This window comes from Balaenoptera musculus, chromosome 1 (genome assembly GCF_009873245.2).
Source record: "Balaenoptera musculus isolate JJ_BM4_2016_0621 chromosome 1, mBalMus1.pri.v3, whole genome shotgun sequence".
NCBI classification, from domain to species: Eukaryota; Metazoa; Chordata; class Mammalia; order Artiodactyla; family Balaenopteridae; genus Balaenoptera; species Balaenoptera musculus.
Genome location: NC_045785.1, coordinates 6272267 through 6288277, shown reverse-complemented (window position 1 = coordinate 6288277; position 16011 = coordinate 6272267). Strand labels below are relative to the sequence as shown.

The 16011-nt window shown below is 41.4% G+C and overlaps 1 protein-coding gene across 8 annotated transcripts in view; it reads left to right on the top strand.

Moving 5' to 3' along the window:
• RERE (arginine-glutamic acid dipeptide repeats) overlaps positions 1–16011 on the top strand; it is a 420307-nt gene that overhangs the window by 265518 nt on the left and 138778 nt on the right. The window contains exon 1 of one of the 8 annotated variants that reach the window (XM_036846213.1): positions 8739–8844. The exons of 6 other annotated variants lie outside the window; for them this stretch is intronic. In XM_036846213.1, coding sequence (XP_036702108.1) covers positions 8816–8844 — 29 coding nt within the window. In that variant the 5' untranslated portion in view covers positions 8739–8815. Of the gene's footprint in view, positions 1–8738; positions 8845–10596; positions 10713–16011 lie in introns of those variants that run through there. One more of the 8 variants, XM_036846221.1, reaches the window with a different exon arrangement.

Genomic DNA, 16011 nt, shown 5'->3' with positions numbered 1-16011 from the left:
TTTAGTGTGCTTTGACCTTTTCTGAGTCTGTACCTTTCATTTCTTAGAAAAGTTCTCCTTACCTTTCTGCCTCAGTCCAGTGAGTTAGGAGGGGAAGGAAGTAATAGTGAATGGAATCCCAGTAAAAACAAGTTTGCAGAGTGGCTACTTGAGAGGAGGTGCCTTTATTTTTAAATTATTAAGAGTGATTTTTCCCAGGAACCAGTCCCTTTGTTTCCCCTTGCTAAATAAGAGTTCCTTGGGTCCCTAATGGACGCAGTGGTTAAGAATCCGCCTGCCAAGGCAGGGGACACGGGCTCGAGCCCTGGTCCAGGAAGATCCCACATGCTGCGGAGAAGCTAAGCCCGTGGGCCACAACTAGTGAGCCCGCAAGCCACAACTACTGAAGCCCGTGCGCCTAGAGCCCGTGCTCCACAACAAGAGAAGCCACTGCAATGAGAAACCCGTGCACTGCAATGAAGAGTAGCTCCCGCTCGCCGCAACTAGAGAAAGCCTGCGTGCCACAATGAAGACCCAACGTGGCCAAAAAAATAAAATAAAATAAAATGTAGTATTTTGTGTATAGGTGGTCACGGAGCAATCCCGCTCTCTAATACTAGTTTTATATAAGCGTCAGTGGTCTCATCAGAGGCTTGGTCTGCAGCATGAAAAATCTGATCATATTCTTGGTTCTTTGCTTCTTGAACATGAGCCTTCTCTTGTTAATCAGGTGGAAAACAAGTTGAGGGCTCAGATCTGATCTTCTGTCTTACCCAGGAGAGAATGTCCCTGGTCACCTGCATTCACCTGTGCCCTCTCCGCTTTTCTTCTTCCAGGAAGCAGGTTTTTTTTTCTAAAAGCAATATTGAGGCTTAAGTATTATTATCCTTATATTTAGAAGTAATCATAAACCGAGGCACTTGCAAGAATTTATATATATAATCTCCCCCATGACAGTGGCAATAATGTTACTAATAATAGCTATAGTTAGTGGGCACTGTGCACCTGGCGCCGTGCTGAGTGTTTTACTTGTATGATTCATCTTTTTTTACTTTGTTTTGAAACAGTCTTGACCATACAGAATAGTTGCAAGTACCCTAGAAGATCTTTGCTTAACTGAACCATTTGAAAATAAGTTGTCACCATGAGGCTATATCACCCTCTAAGACTTTGTGTATTTCCTGTGAACAAGGGCATTTTTCTTGCATAATCACAATATAGCCTTCAAAATCAGGAAATTACCAAGTAAATATTATTGCCCTGGAATTCTCAGACCCCACTCAAGTTTTATAACAAAAGGCTATAGCAAAAGGAATCCAGTTCAGCATTATGTTATTTGGTTGTCATATGTGTGTTTAGTCTTCTTCAATCTGGAAAAGTTTCTCAGTCTTTCCTTCACTTCATGAGGTTGGTACTTTGGAAGATTATATAGGCTAATTATTTTGTAGACTGTCCCTCAGTTTGCATTTACGATGTTTCCTTATCATTGCATTTATATCGTATATCTTTGACAGGGACAGTACAAAAGTCATGTGTTCTTTTTCCTGCATCCGTTAGGTGCTACACAATTCTAGTTTGTCCCACTGCTGGTAATGTTCACTGTGATACGTTGAAAAAGGTGGTGTCTGCCAGGCTTTGCAATTGTACAATTTCTCATTTTCCTTTTATAATTTTTTAAAAAAATCGAGTTATAGTTGCTTTACAATGCTGTGTTAGTCTCTGCTGTACAACAGAGTGAATCAGCTATATATATATACATGAATCCCCTCCCTCTTGGACCCCCATCTGGGTCACCACAGAGCACTGAGCTGAGCTCCCTGTGCTATACGGCAGGTTCCCACCAGCTATCCGTTTTACACCTGGTCGTGCACATAACGCCACTCCCAGTCTCCCAGTTCATCACCCCACCCCCACCCGTGTCCACACGTCCCTTAATGACCATTCTGTAGGCAGTTGCTTTGAGACCCTGTAGATGCCTTCTTCCTCATCAAACTTCGAATTATTCATGTATTTATGGCAGGGTGGACTAATGGCTGCCAATTTTATCCAGTTGTTTATAATCTGTTACTACCATTTTGAGGTCAGATTGTGCCAAATTTTGGAGAATGATACTTAGGAACCCAGATCTGGTGCTCGGTGTGCTCATTACTTTGTGTCACTGTTCTCAGGCCTTCTGCGTGAACAGAGCTTGGGGGCTGAGGGGAAGGGAGGTAATGCACACTTTCACATCTACTTCCATATCTGTGTGTATGTGTATCCATGCGTTCATAGCAAATTTTCCAACTCTAATTCAATAATACAAGGTTCCTGCAAGTTTTTTTCCCTTTTCCCTTATTTGTAATTCTCACCTTTAATAGTAGAAAACCTCATCTCATTGTCCTTAATATCTTTACTTCCAATTTCCTATCCCAGACTCTGCTCTCTCCCACACATGGATGGATTTTGACATCTTAAGCTGTATTTTTAGTAGGTTTATCTGTTGATATTTCTTAGTGCCCACCTCAAGGAATCAAATTTGTGACATCATCTGCTCAAGATGTATGCGATAACAGCTACTACTACCATGAAGTGAATGCTTACTCTGTCCTAGATTGTTTAATTTTTTAATTCCCGTAAAAGCTCATTGAGGTTGGTATTATCTTTATTTTATAAATGAGGAAAAGGAAAATCGATGTTATATTAAATAGCTGCCTAAGGTTAGTAAACAGGAAATCCCAACCCTGTTTGACTGAAAACCCTGTGCTCTTAACATCTATGATTTCATCGTAGATTGATTCATATACAACATATTTTCTTCTGGCTGTGTTAGAAGATAACTTTTAGTCTTTATAATGAAGAAAAAGACACGTGCTTACCAGAAAATAACTTGACAAATTCAAAAATTAAAGAAGCAAACTGTTATAATAGTTCTATAACCTATATTTGTGTTTTTCCTTGAATATACATCCTTGTGCAGCTGTATAGGTATATGTGTATGTTTTAAGATTATAATTAAAATATTGTTTATACATAATGTACAGATAATCACGCATTCCTCTATTCGTTCATCTTCTTCTGTTTTGAACATAGCACCATGTCATTAAACGTTTTACAAACATTTGTAATGAGCACCCTGTATACACCATCATATGGATGTCCCATAATTTATCTGTTCTCATATTATTGAACATCTATGGGTTTTCCATTATTTAAATAACATGGTCAAATAACATCGTGACCATCTTTTTTCAACGTAGATATTTATACTTCAGCTGTAAAGTGACAATCTAGATCTCCCTTATTTCAGTTAATTTGGATTTGAGACATTTCAAAATTCACTTCTGTTTTAGTGAAGTCAACTTTTCTACTCCTCACAGCTCATTGTCTTTGTATAGCTTTTGGGGGCGAGAAGCTAGAGCTGGATACGAACATTTTCTTGTTCACTTTTCCTCTGTCATCACATTTGCACTCTCAGAACATTGACCTGTGATGGCAAGTATTGGAGACAGTTGAGATGAGAGTATGTGTATATTTGGAAACACAGCTGACTGAAGATGAAAGAACTTTAGTAAAATAGGACCAAAACCAAGATTTGATAATTCCAAAAACCATTTGCCAGTAAACATATACTGAATAAAATACAACAAATCTTTTAAATGCAGAGCTGAACTCGCAAGAATTAAGAGAAACTGAAAAGTTCAGCAGCCTGCGGTGAGAGGGGTCGGGCCATTTGCTCGTCTTCTTCACACGGCGTCTTTGGTTTTAACACCCACCCGGTACAGGAGATGGGGTCCTGATCTCAAGGGTTTAGGGAGTTGGAGCTGAGAGCCTGTATAAAGTTAGAATCATCGAAGGCCAATTCTTTTGGTGGAAGGGTGAACTAGGTAACATATCTGGAACTAGAAGAAAATGACAGGGATACCTGTCTGGGTTTGGGACTCCAGACCAAAAAAAGAAGAGGAGGAATAGAAGGAGAACTCCCCTTATAACTCATAACTTTGGGCCTTGCCCCCAAGACAATTGGGGCTTGAATTTGCACTCTTGAAAAATACGAGAGGGACTTCCCTGGTGGCGCAGTGGTTAAGAATCCGCCCGCCAATGCAGGGAACACAGGTTCGAGCCCTGGTCCGGGAAGATCCCACATGCCGCGGAGCAACTAAGCGCATGCACCGTAACTACTGAGCCTGCGCTCTAGAGCCCGCGCGCCACAACTACTGAAACCCATGTGCCTAGAGACCGTGCTCCGCAACAGGAGAAGCCACCGCAGTGAGAAGCCTGAGCACCGCAATGAAGAGTAGCCCCCGCTCGCCACAACTAGAGAAAGCCCGCACGCAGCATCGAAGACCCGATGCAGTCAAAAACAAGCAAACAAACAAACAAATAAATTATTATATATGAAAAAGGAAAAATACAAGAACTCCAGGATGAGAAGATAATATAAAAAGTGGTCTCGTGCCAGTGAGCTGCCCTGGACACCTGACAGAAACATGTACAATTTTGGAGGAAGGACACACCCTCATTCAAGAACCTGTAGGGTATATACAGATAAAATATCTTTGAATGCTGAGCTCACTGTCAAAAACGACAAAATGTTGGAGGAAACTATGTGTCTTCAACTTGAATCAGATAAAATAAATGGTAAGATACACATTTAAGAACTTCAGTGCTAGAACTATCAGAAAGAGACGATATAATAGGCTTGAACAAAATAGAACTTTCATTTCTCTCTCATATAAGCAGAGTTTCAAAGGAAGCAATCCTAGGCTGGTATTGGGCTCTGCAGATACCAGGGGCCACCTCTATACCCTTAACTTCAGCCGTGACCTTGTGCTCAAGGAGGTGATGGAATGGTAGCCGTAACATCCAGTTTGAAGGCTGGAAGAAAGAGGAAGTGGGTAAAAAAAACATGCCTTCTCCCTTTAAAAGCAGTTTTCATAATTTGTACAGGACATTTCCTTTTCTTCTCATTAGAACAAAAAGAAAAAAACCAGACTCAGGCTTTACAGGTGAATTCCAGCACTGTTCTAGAAAACAGAGAAAGAAGGTATAGGCTCCCCAAGTTATGAGGCAAGTAAAACCTTTATTCCAAAACCAGATTGAAAAGTAAGATTTATAGGTCAGTTTTACTTACGAACATGCATGTAAAATGTTTAAATAAAATATTGGGAAATGGAATCTGGCAAAGCATTAAAAATATACTTGTTCAAGTTGGGTTTATAGAATACATGAATGGTTTAATAATAATTTATCTGTTAACATATTTTACCATTTTTTTACATATTGAAGAAGAAAGTATATACAGTCATCCTGATGTAGAAAAAGCACTTGATAAAATTCAACACCCATTCAGTACTTGCGGGGTGGGGGCTTCTTAGCAAGTTAACTGTAGAGTGCATCTTCCTTATTCTGACAGAATACTTACTGAACACCTGCAGCAAACACCGTACTTAAAGGCAGAGTGTTGGAAATACTCTCTCTAAAATCAGGGACAATAGAAAGATTCCCATGACCATTAAGACATGAAAATATATGAGGATCGGGAATGAAGAAATGAACCTTTATTAAAGATGGTACAATAATTTTTACCGTAGAAAATCTGAGAAAATATGTGAACAAATGGTTAGAACTGGTAAGATAAATCAGCATGCTTGCTGGATATAAGATCAATATAAATATAAAGCTCAGTTCCATTTGCACACACCAGGGACAATTTCAAAATAAAATTTAAACAAGCTGTTTCTGAAACCTTTTCACTCGAAGGGAAGTTAGTACTAATTAAAAGTCAAATAGAATATCTTTTTTCCAGTGAGTGTTTTTCTCTAGAGTTTCCTGAATGTTAACTTTTTATTGCTACTTTTGCTTTATAACTTTTTAAAAAAATTATTTATTTTATTTATTTATTTTTGGCTGCGTTGGGTCTTCATTGCTGCGCGGGGGCTACCCTTCATTGCGGTGCGTGGGCTTCTTATTGCAGTGGCTTCTCTTGTTGCGGAGCACAGGCTCTAGGCACGCATGCTTCAGTAGTTGTGGCTCGTGGGCTCTAGAGCGCAGGCTCAGTAGTTGTGGCACACGGGCTGTAGAGCACAGGCTCAGTAGTTGTGGTGCATGGGCTTAGTTGCTCCGTGGCATGTGGGATCTTCCCGGACCAGGGCTCGAACCTGTGTCCCCTGCATTGGCAGATGGATTCTTAACCACTGTGCCACTGGGGAAGCCCTGTTATAACTTCTTGTTAGTAAATAAAACATTTTTCTATTTCTGGAGAGTAGAAAACACTTCAAAATTAAATCCAGGAAATTTCCATGTTGCAGCTATTACTTTACCTTTGATAAACATAAATTTTCTGCTCACTAAACAGTAAGTATTATAATGGCAGAGTGATGATTCAGTCGGTTTTTATATAATAAACCTTTATAATTTTAGAAAGAATCTATTAGTATAATATATGCATTTCACCTGCTCAGCTCCCCTTTAATGTATTTAGAAGTTTTAATCCTTCACTTGTTGTTCACTAGGGATTAATTGGAGGAGAGAGGGAGGTCTAGAATCCAGAGGCATTGTAGATATCCCGGGATCACCGGACTTTGGGGGAGACCTAGCAGTAGGCCTCAGAAGGAAGCACTAGGGCAACCCACGTGCAAGTTGCATGCATATCCCTGCCGGCAGCCAGATGACAAGTTAGGGCAATATGGTGGCAGGAGTGAGGTCCAGGCAGGTTGTTCAGTAAGGAAACATCTAGTGTTCAAGACAACCAGTGGAAAAAATAAGTCCTGGGTCTTGGAGGCCTGTAAGTACTGAGTAAAGTTCCAAGGTGTCCTCAGCTCAAGACAGGGATTGGTCAGGGGAAACAGAGCCCGTTTCTAGAATTGAAATGTATGGTTAAAAGTGGCACACTGGCTCACTTAATTTTCAGGTTTTAGGGCTCCTTGATTTTCTCTGATGAGGAGGAGGGCTGATTGCATATTCTGAGGTTGGATTGAATTTAGAGCTAGCTGGGTCTTAAGTGGATTCAGTTTGGGGATTAGAGCACTATGGAAGCAGGTGGGCAGGCAGGTCACTCATTGCCACTGGTGTGTCTAGTCTCCAGATTCCATGAAGATTGATGATTGAAGGCTAGTATAAATATTTTTTGTTTTATATATTGAAAAATTTTTAGTTTGGAATTTCATGTACATAACTTAGAAAAGAGTTATAAGGTTAGTACATAGAACTCTCGTGTATCTTTCACCCATTTCACCAATTGTTAGCATTTTGCCATATTTGCTTTATTATTTTATTTGCATTGACTTTAGTTTATGTAGTATTATCTTTTAAACCTTATTACAGATTTGCTTTATTATTTCTGTTTTTGCCCATTATTTTCTGTGTTTGCCATCTTTGCTTAATTATCCTCTCTATACTATTTTCCTTTCCTGAACCATTTAGGAGTGAATTGCAGATATCAAGCTTCTTTTCTCCTAAATATTTAAATGTCCAAGAACAAGGATATTCTCGTACATAACCATAGTATGGTTATCAAAATCAGGAGAGTTAACATCGATGTAATACCATGTAGTCTAATACAGTCCACACTCACGTTTTGCCAGTTTTTCTAATATTGACCTTCATAGTAATTCCCCCCCCGCCATGATCATGCATTGGTGTTTAGTTGTTGTATCGCTTTCATATCCTTCGCCTCTCTTTGTTTTCATAATATGTTTCCTAACCTTTTTTTTGTTTTTTTTCCCCATGATATTGACATTTTTGAAGAGTATATTTTCAAATATTATTCAATTTGGTTTGTTTGATGTTTCCTCATGATTAGATTTAGCTTATGTAATTCTTTTATGTATAAATTATGTGTAAGTGATATTATGCTCTTCTTGGTGCATCAGATTTTTTTTTTGAAGTACAAAACAAGAGAGTTGGGGGGTTCCAATAAAGGTGATTTTGATACTCTCCTTGACCCTAAAGAGCTTACCATCTCTTACGAGAATTGAGGCACCCCAGAGAAGGGTGTGACGAGCTGAGGGGCAGCAGGAGGAGAACAAAGTTGTCTGAGGTTTCCAAGCCGCTGCTAGGAAAGAGGCGTCTCAGAGAGGATCTGGTTGGAGTTGCGGTAGAGAAGACGCGTTCTCCACGTGGGAGGGAAGAGGTCTTGGCAGTGAGCTCTGGGGTGTGCTGCCGCTGAGGGGTCCCCGGAGAAGGGCTGTCTGTCCAAGTGGTGTAAAGGACGGCTGTGAGGAGACAGCGTCAGGAGCGACAATGAAGAGCGTGTCGCAGTAGGCCGGGTCACAGCTGGGATCCAGTAGCACAGGGAACAGGCTGTAGGCTGTTGGTAACTTGCCCTTAGGGTCACTTGGGGCATGTTGTGGGACTGAGCTTAGAGTCCCCATTTGCTGACTTGCTATCCCAGTAACCGGTGTTATGCTGTGCTCCATGGAACAGTTACTGTGGTTTTTCAGAGTAAAGATGAATTTATTAAATTATTTTATGCTGAGTTCTCCAAGTAAGCTATTTACGTGTGAAAGGGCTTGGTGGTTTTGTTTTGTTTTGTTTTGTTTTTTTAAACCAGAACATATATTGCGTGACTCATGGTTGAAATCCTTAAGAGGAGCTGGATGTCGCAACAGCTGCCCTCTTGGGTTTAGGTGTTGTTCCTTCACGGAATCCATGCCTGAATCTGCGGTATACAGTTTTTAGGTGCCTCATTCGACCGGTCCCGGTGCTATTTCGTCTTTCAGCTTTAGCACTCCCGCTACACTTTCTCTTTCGCGTGGCAGGGGAGCCACATTTGCCACAGGTGGACTTCTGAAGGTGGTAGGCCTTAGAGCCACAGCGGCGGCACACGTATGCGTCTCATTCCAACGCTTTCCAAACGATGATGCTCCCTTCGTCATCTCGCTTCTGGTGGTTTTTTTTTTTTTTTTTAATGCACTTTTGAAGGAAACAGTTTGGTGGTCATATTCATGCTATTTGCTGCTAGGTTCTAGTTCAGTTGCTCTTGTTTTTAGAAAGTCTTTTTCTCTGGGCTGTTTCTAGTCACACACTTCTGGGGACATGTTGTCTTACGTACCAGCCGGGAAGACGATATTCCAACCTGTGGATGCTTGCTTCATGTGCTGGGTCAAAGGTGAAACTTGTTTAAGTGTATTTGGCATTTCTTGTGTAAATTACATTTTTTAGCATGATGAGAGTTTTTTTATTTAATCATAGTCTCAATTTAGTTTATCTGAAAGCATAAACGGGCTCCAAGAAAGTGGAATGGGTCCTGCGTTTACTTTAGGAATCTTGAGGACGCTGAGTATCCTTTTAAGCAGGTTTTAATTTCTTCTCATTCCGTTACATTTGTGGGAAACAGAATTGGCGCTGCTCTTTCCTACCCTCTCTTGTCCTTTGTAAATTTGGGGGAGTTTCATGGTCTTTCTTTTCTTTTTAAATTATAACTATACAGAATTATTTCTTGGTTTGCAAATGGAAACTCAGCCCACGTATACATCCAGAACTAGGATTTCTTATATGGCTGACAGAGACCAGCTTGCCTGTTGTTGGAGGTGGAGGTTGGGGGAGAGAGCATAAAATGTGTTTTGAAGGATTTTAACAGAAAATGTCTTGGCTGGTGCTTGGGCAGTATGAATAGTTTGTAGTGCTCAGTATGACTAGGGTGGTGTGGTCTTGCTAATGTGGCTTTAGAAATTGCTTCCGATTAAATTTTTAAATGAATTTAGCTTCATGGGCAATGTTACAGAGAATTGCCTAGAGTTCTGAATCAAGAGGCCTAAAGTGAGATTTTTTTTTAGGTACTTGGGTATTTGTTGGCAGGGTGTTCTTTGGGCTCTTGATTTGAACTTTCATGCCCTTTTTATTGTTAGGAGTACATTCCTTATGCTATACACCTCTGATTGGGTTAGTATCTCTTTAGGAGATGTTTTTATTTATTATTTAAGCAATTGTGGAACGTCTTATCTAAGGGAGATTAAGCTCTTTGCATAAAATCCAGTTTTCTTCAGATACTCTGCTTGCTGTACCAGCCGCACTGTGTTTGTGGCTGCAGTGGTACCCAGTACTCCATAACTTTGCCAGGATTGTTCGTGTGACCTTTTTCCAAATGTTTAAAGTTTTCAAAAAGAAATTTGCGGGGTTGCTTCCCTTAGGTAGCTACTGCTATGTTTTTAAATAGACTGCAGTATTTCTGTTTGCTAATCTTACGTATAGTCATTCATATCTGGGGTTTTTCATTCCGTTCCTTCTTGATGATCTCTCTGTTTAAAACCATAATTTATTTATTTATTTTTTAAAAAGACAAAACAGAACTTGCTGTTGTCTTCACAGAGCAGGGCGTTTGTCTGCAGCCTCTCAGTGGCTCGGCCTGCGAGTTCCCTGGTGTTGGCCGTCTGGGATCCCCTTTCTGCGGCCCCACTTCCCTGCACACTAGCTTGGTCTGCCGGGAGAAGCTGCCTCCTCTGTTGGCTGGGCTTTATTTACGGAAACAGCAGGGTTGAGATTGATTGCGTTGAGAGACAGTGTATGGATGAGGGAGGGTCACAGCACATGCTCAGTCCTGTCAGTGTGAGGGGGAGTTTCTGCGTCCTGCGTGAAGGCTTAGGTCACAGCACAAGCTCAGTGCGAGCTCTGCAAGGTCTCTCAGACCGCATGTGCCTCCATTTTGAGTTGCTAGAGTAGAAAGGGCAGAGTTTGCACAGTAAGCGGAGGCTCAGGGCGCAGCTACACTCACCAGGGCCTCTGTTAGGCATGGACCATGCATTCAGCCCCTGCAGGTAGGCTGTCTTCCTCCGGCCTCACTGAAAGAGTGTGATGGTTTTGCTGCACTCTCTCACTTCTGAGGATGTTCATGAATCATTTTATCATTCATAGTGCATGTTCCTGCGAGCCTTGAATTTCAGCCCTGGCTGGCCGTGTAGGTGGTGGTGCAAAGCGTGAGATCAGAGCTGAGAACGGAACGGGGTCTACTCAGAGATGCATTAAGCAAACGCAGAGCGTCGTGGTCCCTCTGGTCCCTGTCCTCTTCCCCTTTCCCTCACCTCTTCCTCTCCGGGTGCAGTTTCAACCCGAGTCTTTCTGGGTGCCGGGTGCCGAGCCTGTTTGCCTTCAGGCACCTGCAGAGCAAACCTGTAGGCTGCCGGGCTGTGTGGGGCTGGTCGGGACGCCTGGGCCCCCGAGCGGCTCTGTTTGGACGATTTAGGAAGGGTGGTAGGTGGGCAGCTATTGGTTGCTTTGAAGGTGGGTGGAACTTGTTTTGATTGAGAGCCTGTTTGCCAGAGCAAATTATAATTCTTGTGATCTTTTTCTGAAGCCTGAAATAGTGCATACGTTTTGACCTATGCAGGGAACAGTTATGGATTATGGTTGCAACAGTATCACCTTAAAATGGATTTTTTAAGAAATGAAAGGTTATGTCACATCATTTTCTATTGCTTCCAAGTCCATCCTGTCTTTTGGAGCTTATGGAAAATTTCTTGGCAATTAAAAAAAAAATTGTTTGCTGTGACATTTGTGTTAGAAGTTGAGGTTTCAGGTTTTTTTGTTCGTTCTGTTTGTTTTAGCAAAAGGTGCCATTTGTTGTGTATGTGTATTTTGTTGTGTGACTTGCGAGTTCTGTAGGAGAGGAGTGACAGGAGGAGTTGATGCCTGAGAAGGTGGAGGCGTCTACAAGGCCAGGTTTTGTGCCCACTGCTTGATGGGACCGGGCACCAGTCTTTTCTGTGAGGGGCAGTTATGCTTTTTGTGTGTCCTGTTTGCAGACTGGGCTCAGACAGATGGCTCTCACCATAGTTAACTTAGGGAGCCAATCATAATACGCAGATTTAGGACAAGTTGAATTCTTCCCCAAGTAGCTATTAAGTGAAGTTTTTGAATTATATTAATTGTCCCTTTTTGTTTCCTCTCCCCTTTTTTCTTCTGATAGAAGTTGGAAAAAATTTTGAAGTGACACTTAAATTTTGTGTCTTTGTGAGGATGAAAGGAAGCATACAATATAGAAGAATGTGCAAATGAGAAACTCTCAGAGGATAGGGAAGAAATTTACTGCACGCTGATGATAGAGGGAGAAGTTCTTCATGTGAGCCCTTCGTTGTATGTGAATCTGGAGCTGTGCATGGTTAACTCCTGTCTGAGGAGGCCCCTGATTTTGGCGGAAGTTTAGGAAGGCTAATGATGCATTATAGCCACCGAAAATGTTACTGAAGTGTAATCTGGCTTCTGGCAGGTTTGATTTGGGGATTGTGATTAAGGAGGTGAATTATACGGGGATAATTTAGGGTTATTACACTTATTACCTACGATTTTTAATTCTCTTTTCCATTTCTGTGAGGGCTGTCCTCCCCTTTTGATCACATTTATTTGAACATTGCCTTTGGGAGTTTGGGGCAGATAACCACTTTTACTTTTCCCCATGCCACGTAGCATTGCTTCTGGAACTTGCCATCTTTCACTTCACTTAGAAGCACCTTTACTCTTCCTTCTACTCCTCTCCTGGGAGTGTGAAGTCACCCTTTCTCTAGACTGGAGGAGCTGGACACCACAGCCCGTGCTGGGAGCCCTGCAGGACTCAAGTTTCTGCCTCGTTTCAGAAGCCCACCGTTTGAGTCGGGAATACTTGTTAGGAAAACAGTTGTGGAACTGCCTTTCTGTTGTAGAATCTTTAATTCTTCTTAAACTTCTTTTACATTTGGCAAATGAGATGTGAACAGGAGGCTATACCGGTAGCCGAATCAGCTCTGCCCGGGTCCGCCCGCTCGGCTGGCTGGTGGTCTGTGGAGCTCGCGTGCAGCCACCTGATTCGACGGCGAGGACTGGTCGTTGCCACCGGGGTCTGTGGGGACCCTTTGTTGTTAAGAGCCGAGTTCCTATGTTTCAGATCCGCTCAAGTGAGTCACTAGAGCTCTATCTTACGTGCCATGCATTTGTACTACATTTTCCCGTTTTAGGAAAATATTTTTGGAAGGTTATTCGCTGACCAGCCGCCTTCCGCTCTGGGGCTTCCAGGCTTGTCTGGTGGCGGTAGAGGTGAAGGCGCAGTGTACAGGAAGTTGTTCCCTTGTCTGGGGATGTTGTCTAGGGCCCGGGTGGCGTGGACATTGGAAAGAGGATGATTAGCTTCATTGTGGCTTCTTGTTCCCCTCCTGCTGGGCTTCTGAGTATCAGGAAATGCTGGTGAAGAGAGACAGTGTGTGTTTCCAAAAGAATGTAAAAGTAAAAGCTCCCCCAAATATTATCCTGTTATTAGCTTTTCTTGTCATTACATCAGCATCTTGAATCAGAATCTGAGGTTGATCCTTACATTTAAAGTGTTCCTCTGTCAACATAAATTTTGCAGAGTCTGGGAATCCGCTCATAACGTACCCCTGCTTTTGACCACTTCCTAGACTCTTGTCTGGTGTGTTAGCTTAAGAATTAATTGAAACACACTGATACACCTACAGCCTGATATTCACCATGTCTGTGATTCTTCGGTTGTTCATTGGTCCTGATCCTTTTTCCTTCTGAATTCGTTTTTCGCTTTTTGTTTTATATTTTGGTCATTACTGAACTACGTCGTCCTTCCACCAGAAAGACGTTCATTCTAAAGCTGTGAAACAACTGTCTGACAAAACGAGAGAGAAAATAGAAAATACGGGGTAAAGGGAGATTTGAAATAATTTGTGCATTTGTGCATCTCCTCCCAAGCTGACAGTCATCTGTATTGAGGAGTTTCTGACAGGGTAGGTGACAGGTTGTTGAACATTTCTTTAAAGCAAATCTGAAAGAAAACGAATCTAGTCTCTTATATGTATGCTCTGTGATACTTTGGATCTAAGCTAAAACAGTTCATTTTAATTTAGTTGGGATAATTAGACCTTCTATCAGAGTTCTTTGAACTGTGCATTTATTTGTGACTATTTGATTGATTGTCTTCCTTATTGCACTTTAAGCTTCTGGAGCACAGACCGTGTCCTCAGTTCCCAGGAGAGTGTCTGACCAATGGGCCTCTGGCATAAATATGTTGAATTAAATGAGTGGCATCTGTGGTAAGAGAGAAAACTAGATTTGGAGCTAGATGATATGGTTCAAATTCTACTTAATAAGTGACATTGGACAAGCTGTGACGTTGGATAAGTTCCTTCCTTTCTCTGAACCTCTGTTTTCTCATGGGTCATATGGGGGTGAATATTTCTCACAGTTGTTAGAAAGATTGAAAGCGAACGATATGAAAGTGCCTGGCACATAGCTTATCAGTGTTATGTTATGTTATCACTGTTATGAATTCAAAGTCCAAGTCTACAGTCTTATGTAGGTGTAGTTATCTTAACAACATCTGTATTTTTTGGTCAACCTGTTCATCTAAGACAATCTTAGGAACTGTGTTAGGAATTACGGTCATTAAGTTAGTGGCCAATATGTTTGGCCAGCATTCTTCTTATGCTTTTTGGGTGTTTATATTTTTCTTTACAGTTCTTACAGTTTTTAAAAAAGCTTTACTTCCGTATCGTGTAACATTTGGTGTATGCAGCCTTAGATGTTGTTCTTTTCTTGCCAGTCTCTCTAATACGGTGGGATGAGTGTGTGTCTGTTAATGCTTGTGTTGCTACCACAGCTGCCACCACCGTTGCTGCCTCCCCCCCCCTTCCTGCCCCCTCCCCATATTCACACCACTACAGTGAATAGGAATAAGGTGATGGCCCTTTTTTTAAAAAATTTAATTTTATTTACTTATTTATACAGCAGGTTCTTATTAGTCATCAGTTTTATACACATCAGTGTATACATGTCAATCCCAATCACCCAGTTCATGACACCACCACCACACCCCCCGCCACTTCCCCCCTTGGTGTCCATACGTTTGTTCTCTACATCTGTGTCTCAATTTCTGCCCTGCAAACTGGTTCATCTGTACCATTTTTCTAGGTTCCACATGTATGCGTTAATATACGATATTTGTTTTTCTCTTTCTGACTTACTTCACTCTGTATGACAGTCTCTAGATCCATCCATGTCTCTACAGATGACCCAATGTCGTTCCTTTTTATGGCTGAGTAATATTCCATTGTATATATGTGCCACATCTTCTTTATCCATTTGTCTGTCGATGGGCATTTAGGTTGCTTCCATGACCTGGCTGTTGTAAACAGTGCTGCAGTGAACATTGAGGTGCGTGTGTCTTTTTGAATTATGGTTTTCTCTGGGTATATGCCCAGTAGTGGGATTGCTGGGTCATATGGTAATTCTATTTTTAGCTTTTTAAGGAACCCTCCATACTGTTCTCCATAGTGGCTGTATCAATTCACATTCCCACCAACACTGCAAGAGTGTTCCCTTTTCTCCACACCCTCTCCAGCATTTATTGTTTGTAGACTTTTTGATGCTGGCCATTCTGACTGGTGTGAGGTGATACCTCATTATAGTTTTGATTTGCATTTCTCTAATGATTAACGATGTTGAGCATCCTTTCATGTATTTGTTGGCAATCTGTATATCTTCTTTGGAGAAATGTCTATTTAGGTCTTCTGCCCATTTTTGGATTGGGTTGTTTGTTTTTTTGATATTGAGCTGCATGAGCTGCTTGTAAATTTGGGAGGTTAATCCTTTGTCAGTTGCTTCGTTTGCAAATATTTTCTCCCATTCTGAGGGTTGTCTTTTCATCTTGTTTGTGGTTTCCTTTGCTGTGCAAAAGCTTTTAAGTTTCATTAGGTCCCACTTGTTTATTTTTGGTTTTATTTCCATTACTCTAGAAGGTGGGTCAAAAAGGATCTTGCTGTGATTTATGTCATAGAGTGTTCTGCCTATGTTTTCCTCTAAGAGTTTGATAGTGTCTGGCCTTACATTTAGGTCTTAATCCATTTTGAGTTTGTTTTTGTGTATGGTGTTAGGGAGTGTTCTAATTTCATTCTTTTACATGTAGCTGTCCAGCTTTCCCAGCACCACTTATTGAAGAGACTGTCTTTTCTCTGTTGTGTATCCTTGCCTCCTTTGTCATAGATTAGTTGACCATAGGTGCTAATCGTCCTATAGGTGCTAATAAACCCATAGGTGGGTTTATCTCTGGGCTTTCTATCCTGTTGTGATGGTCCTTTTTTTAAA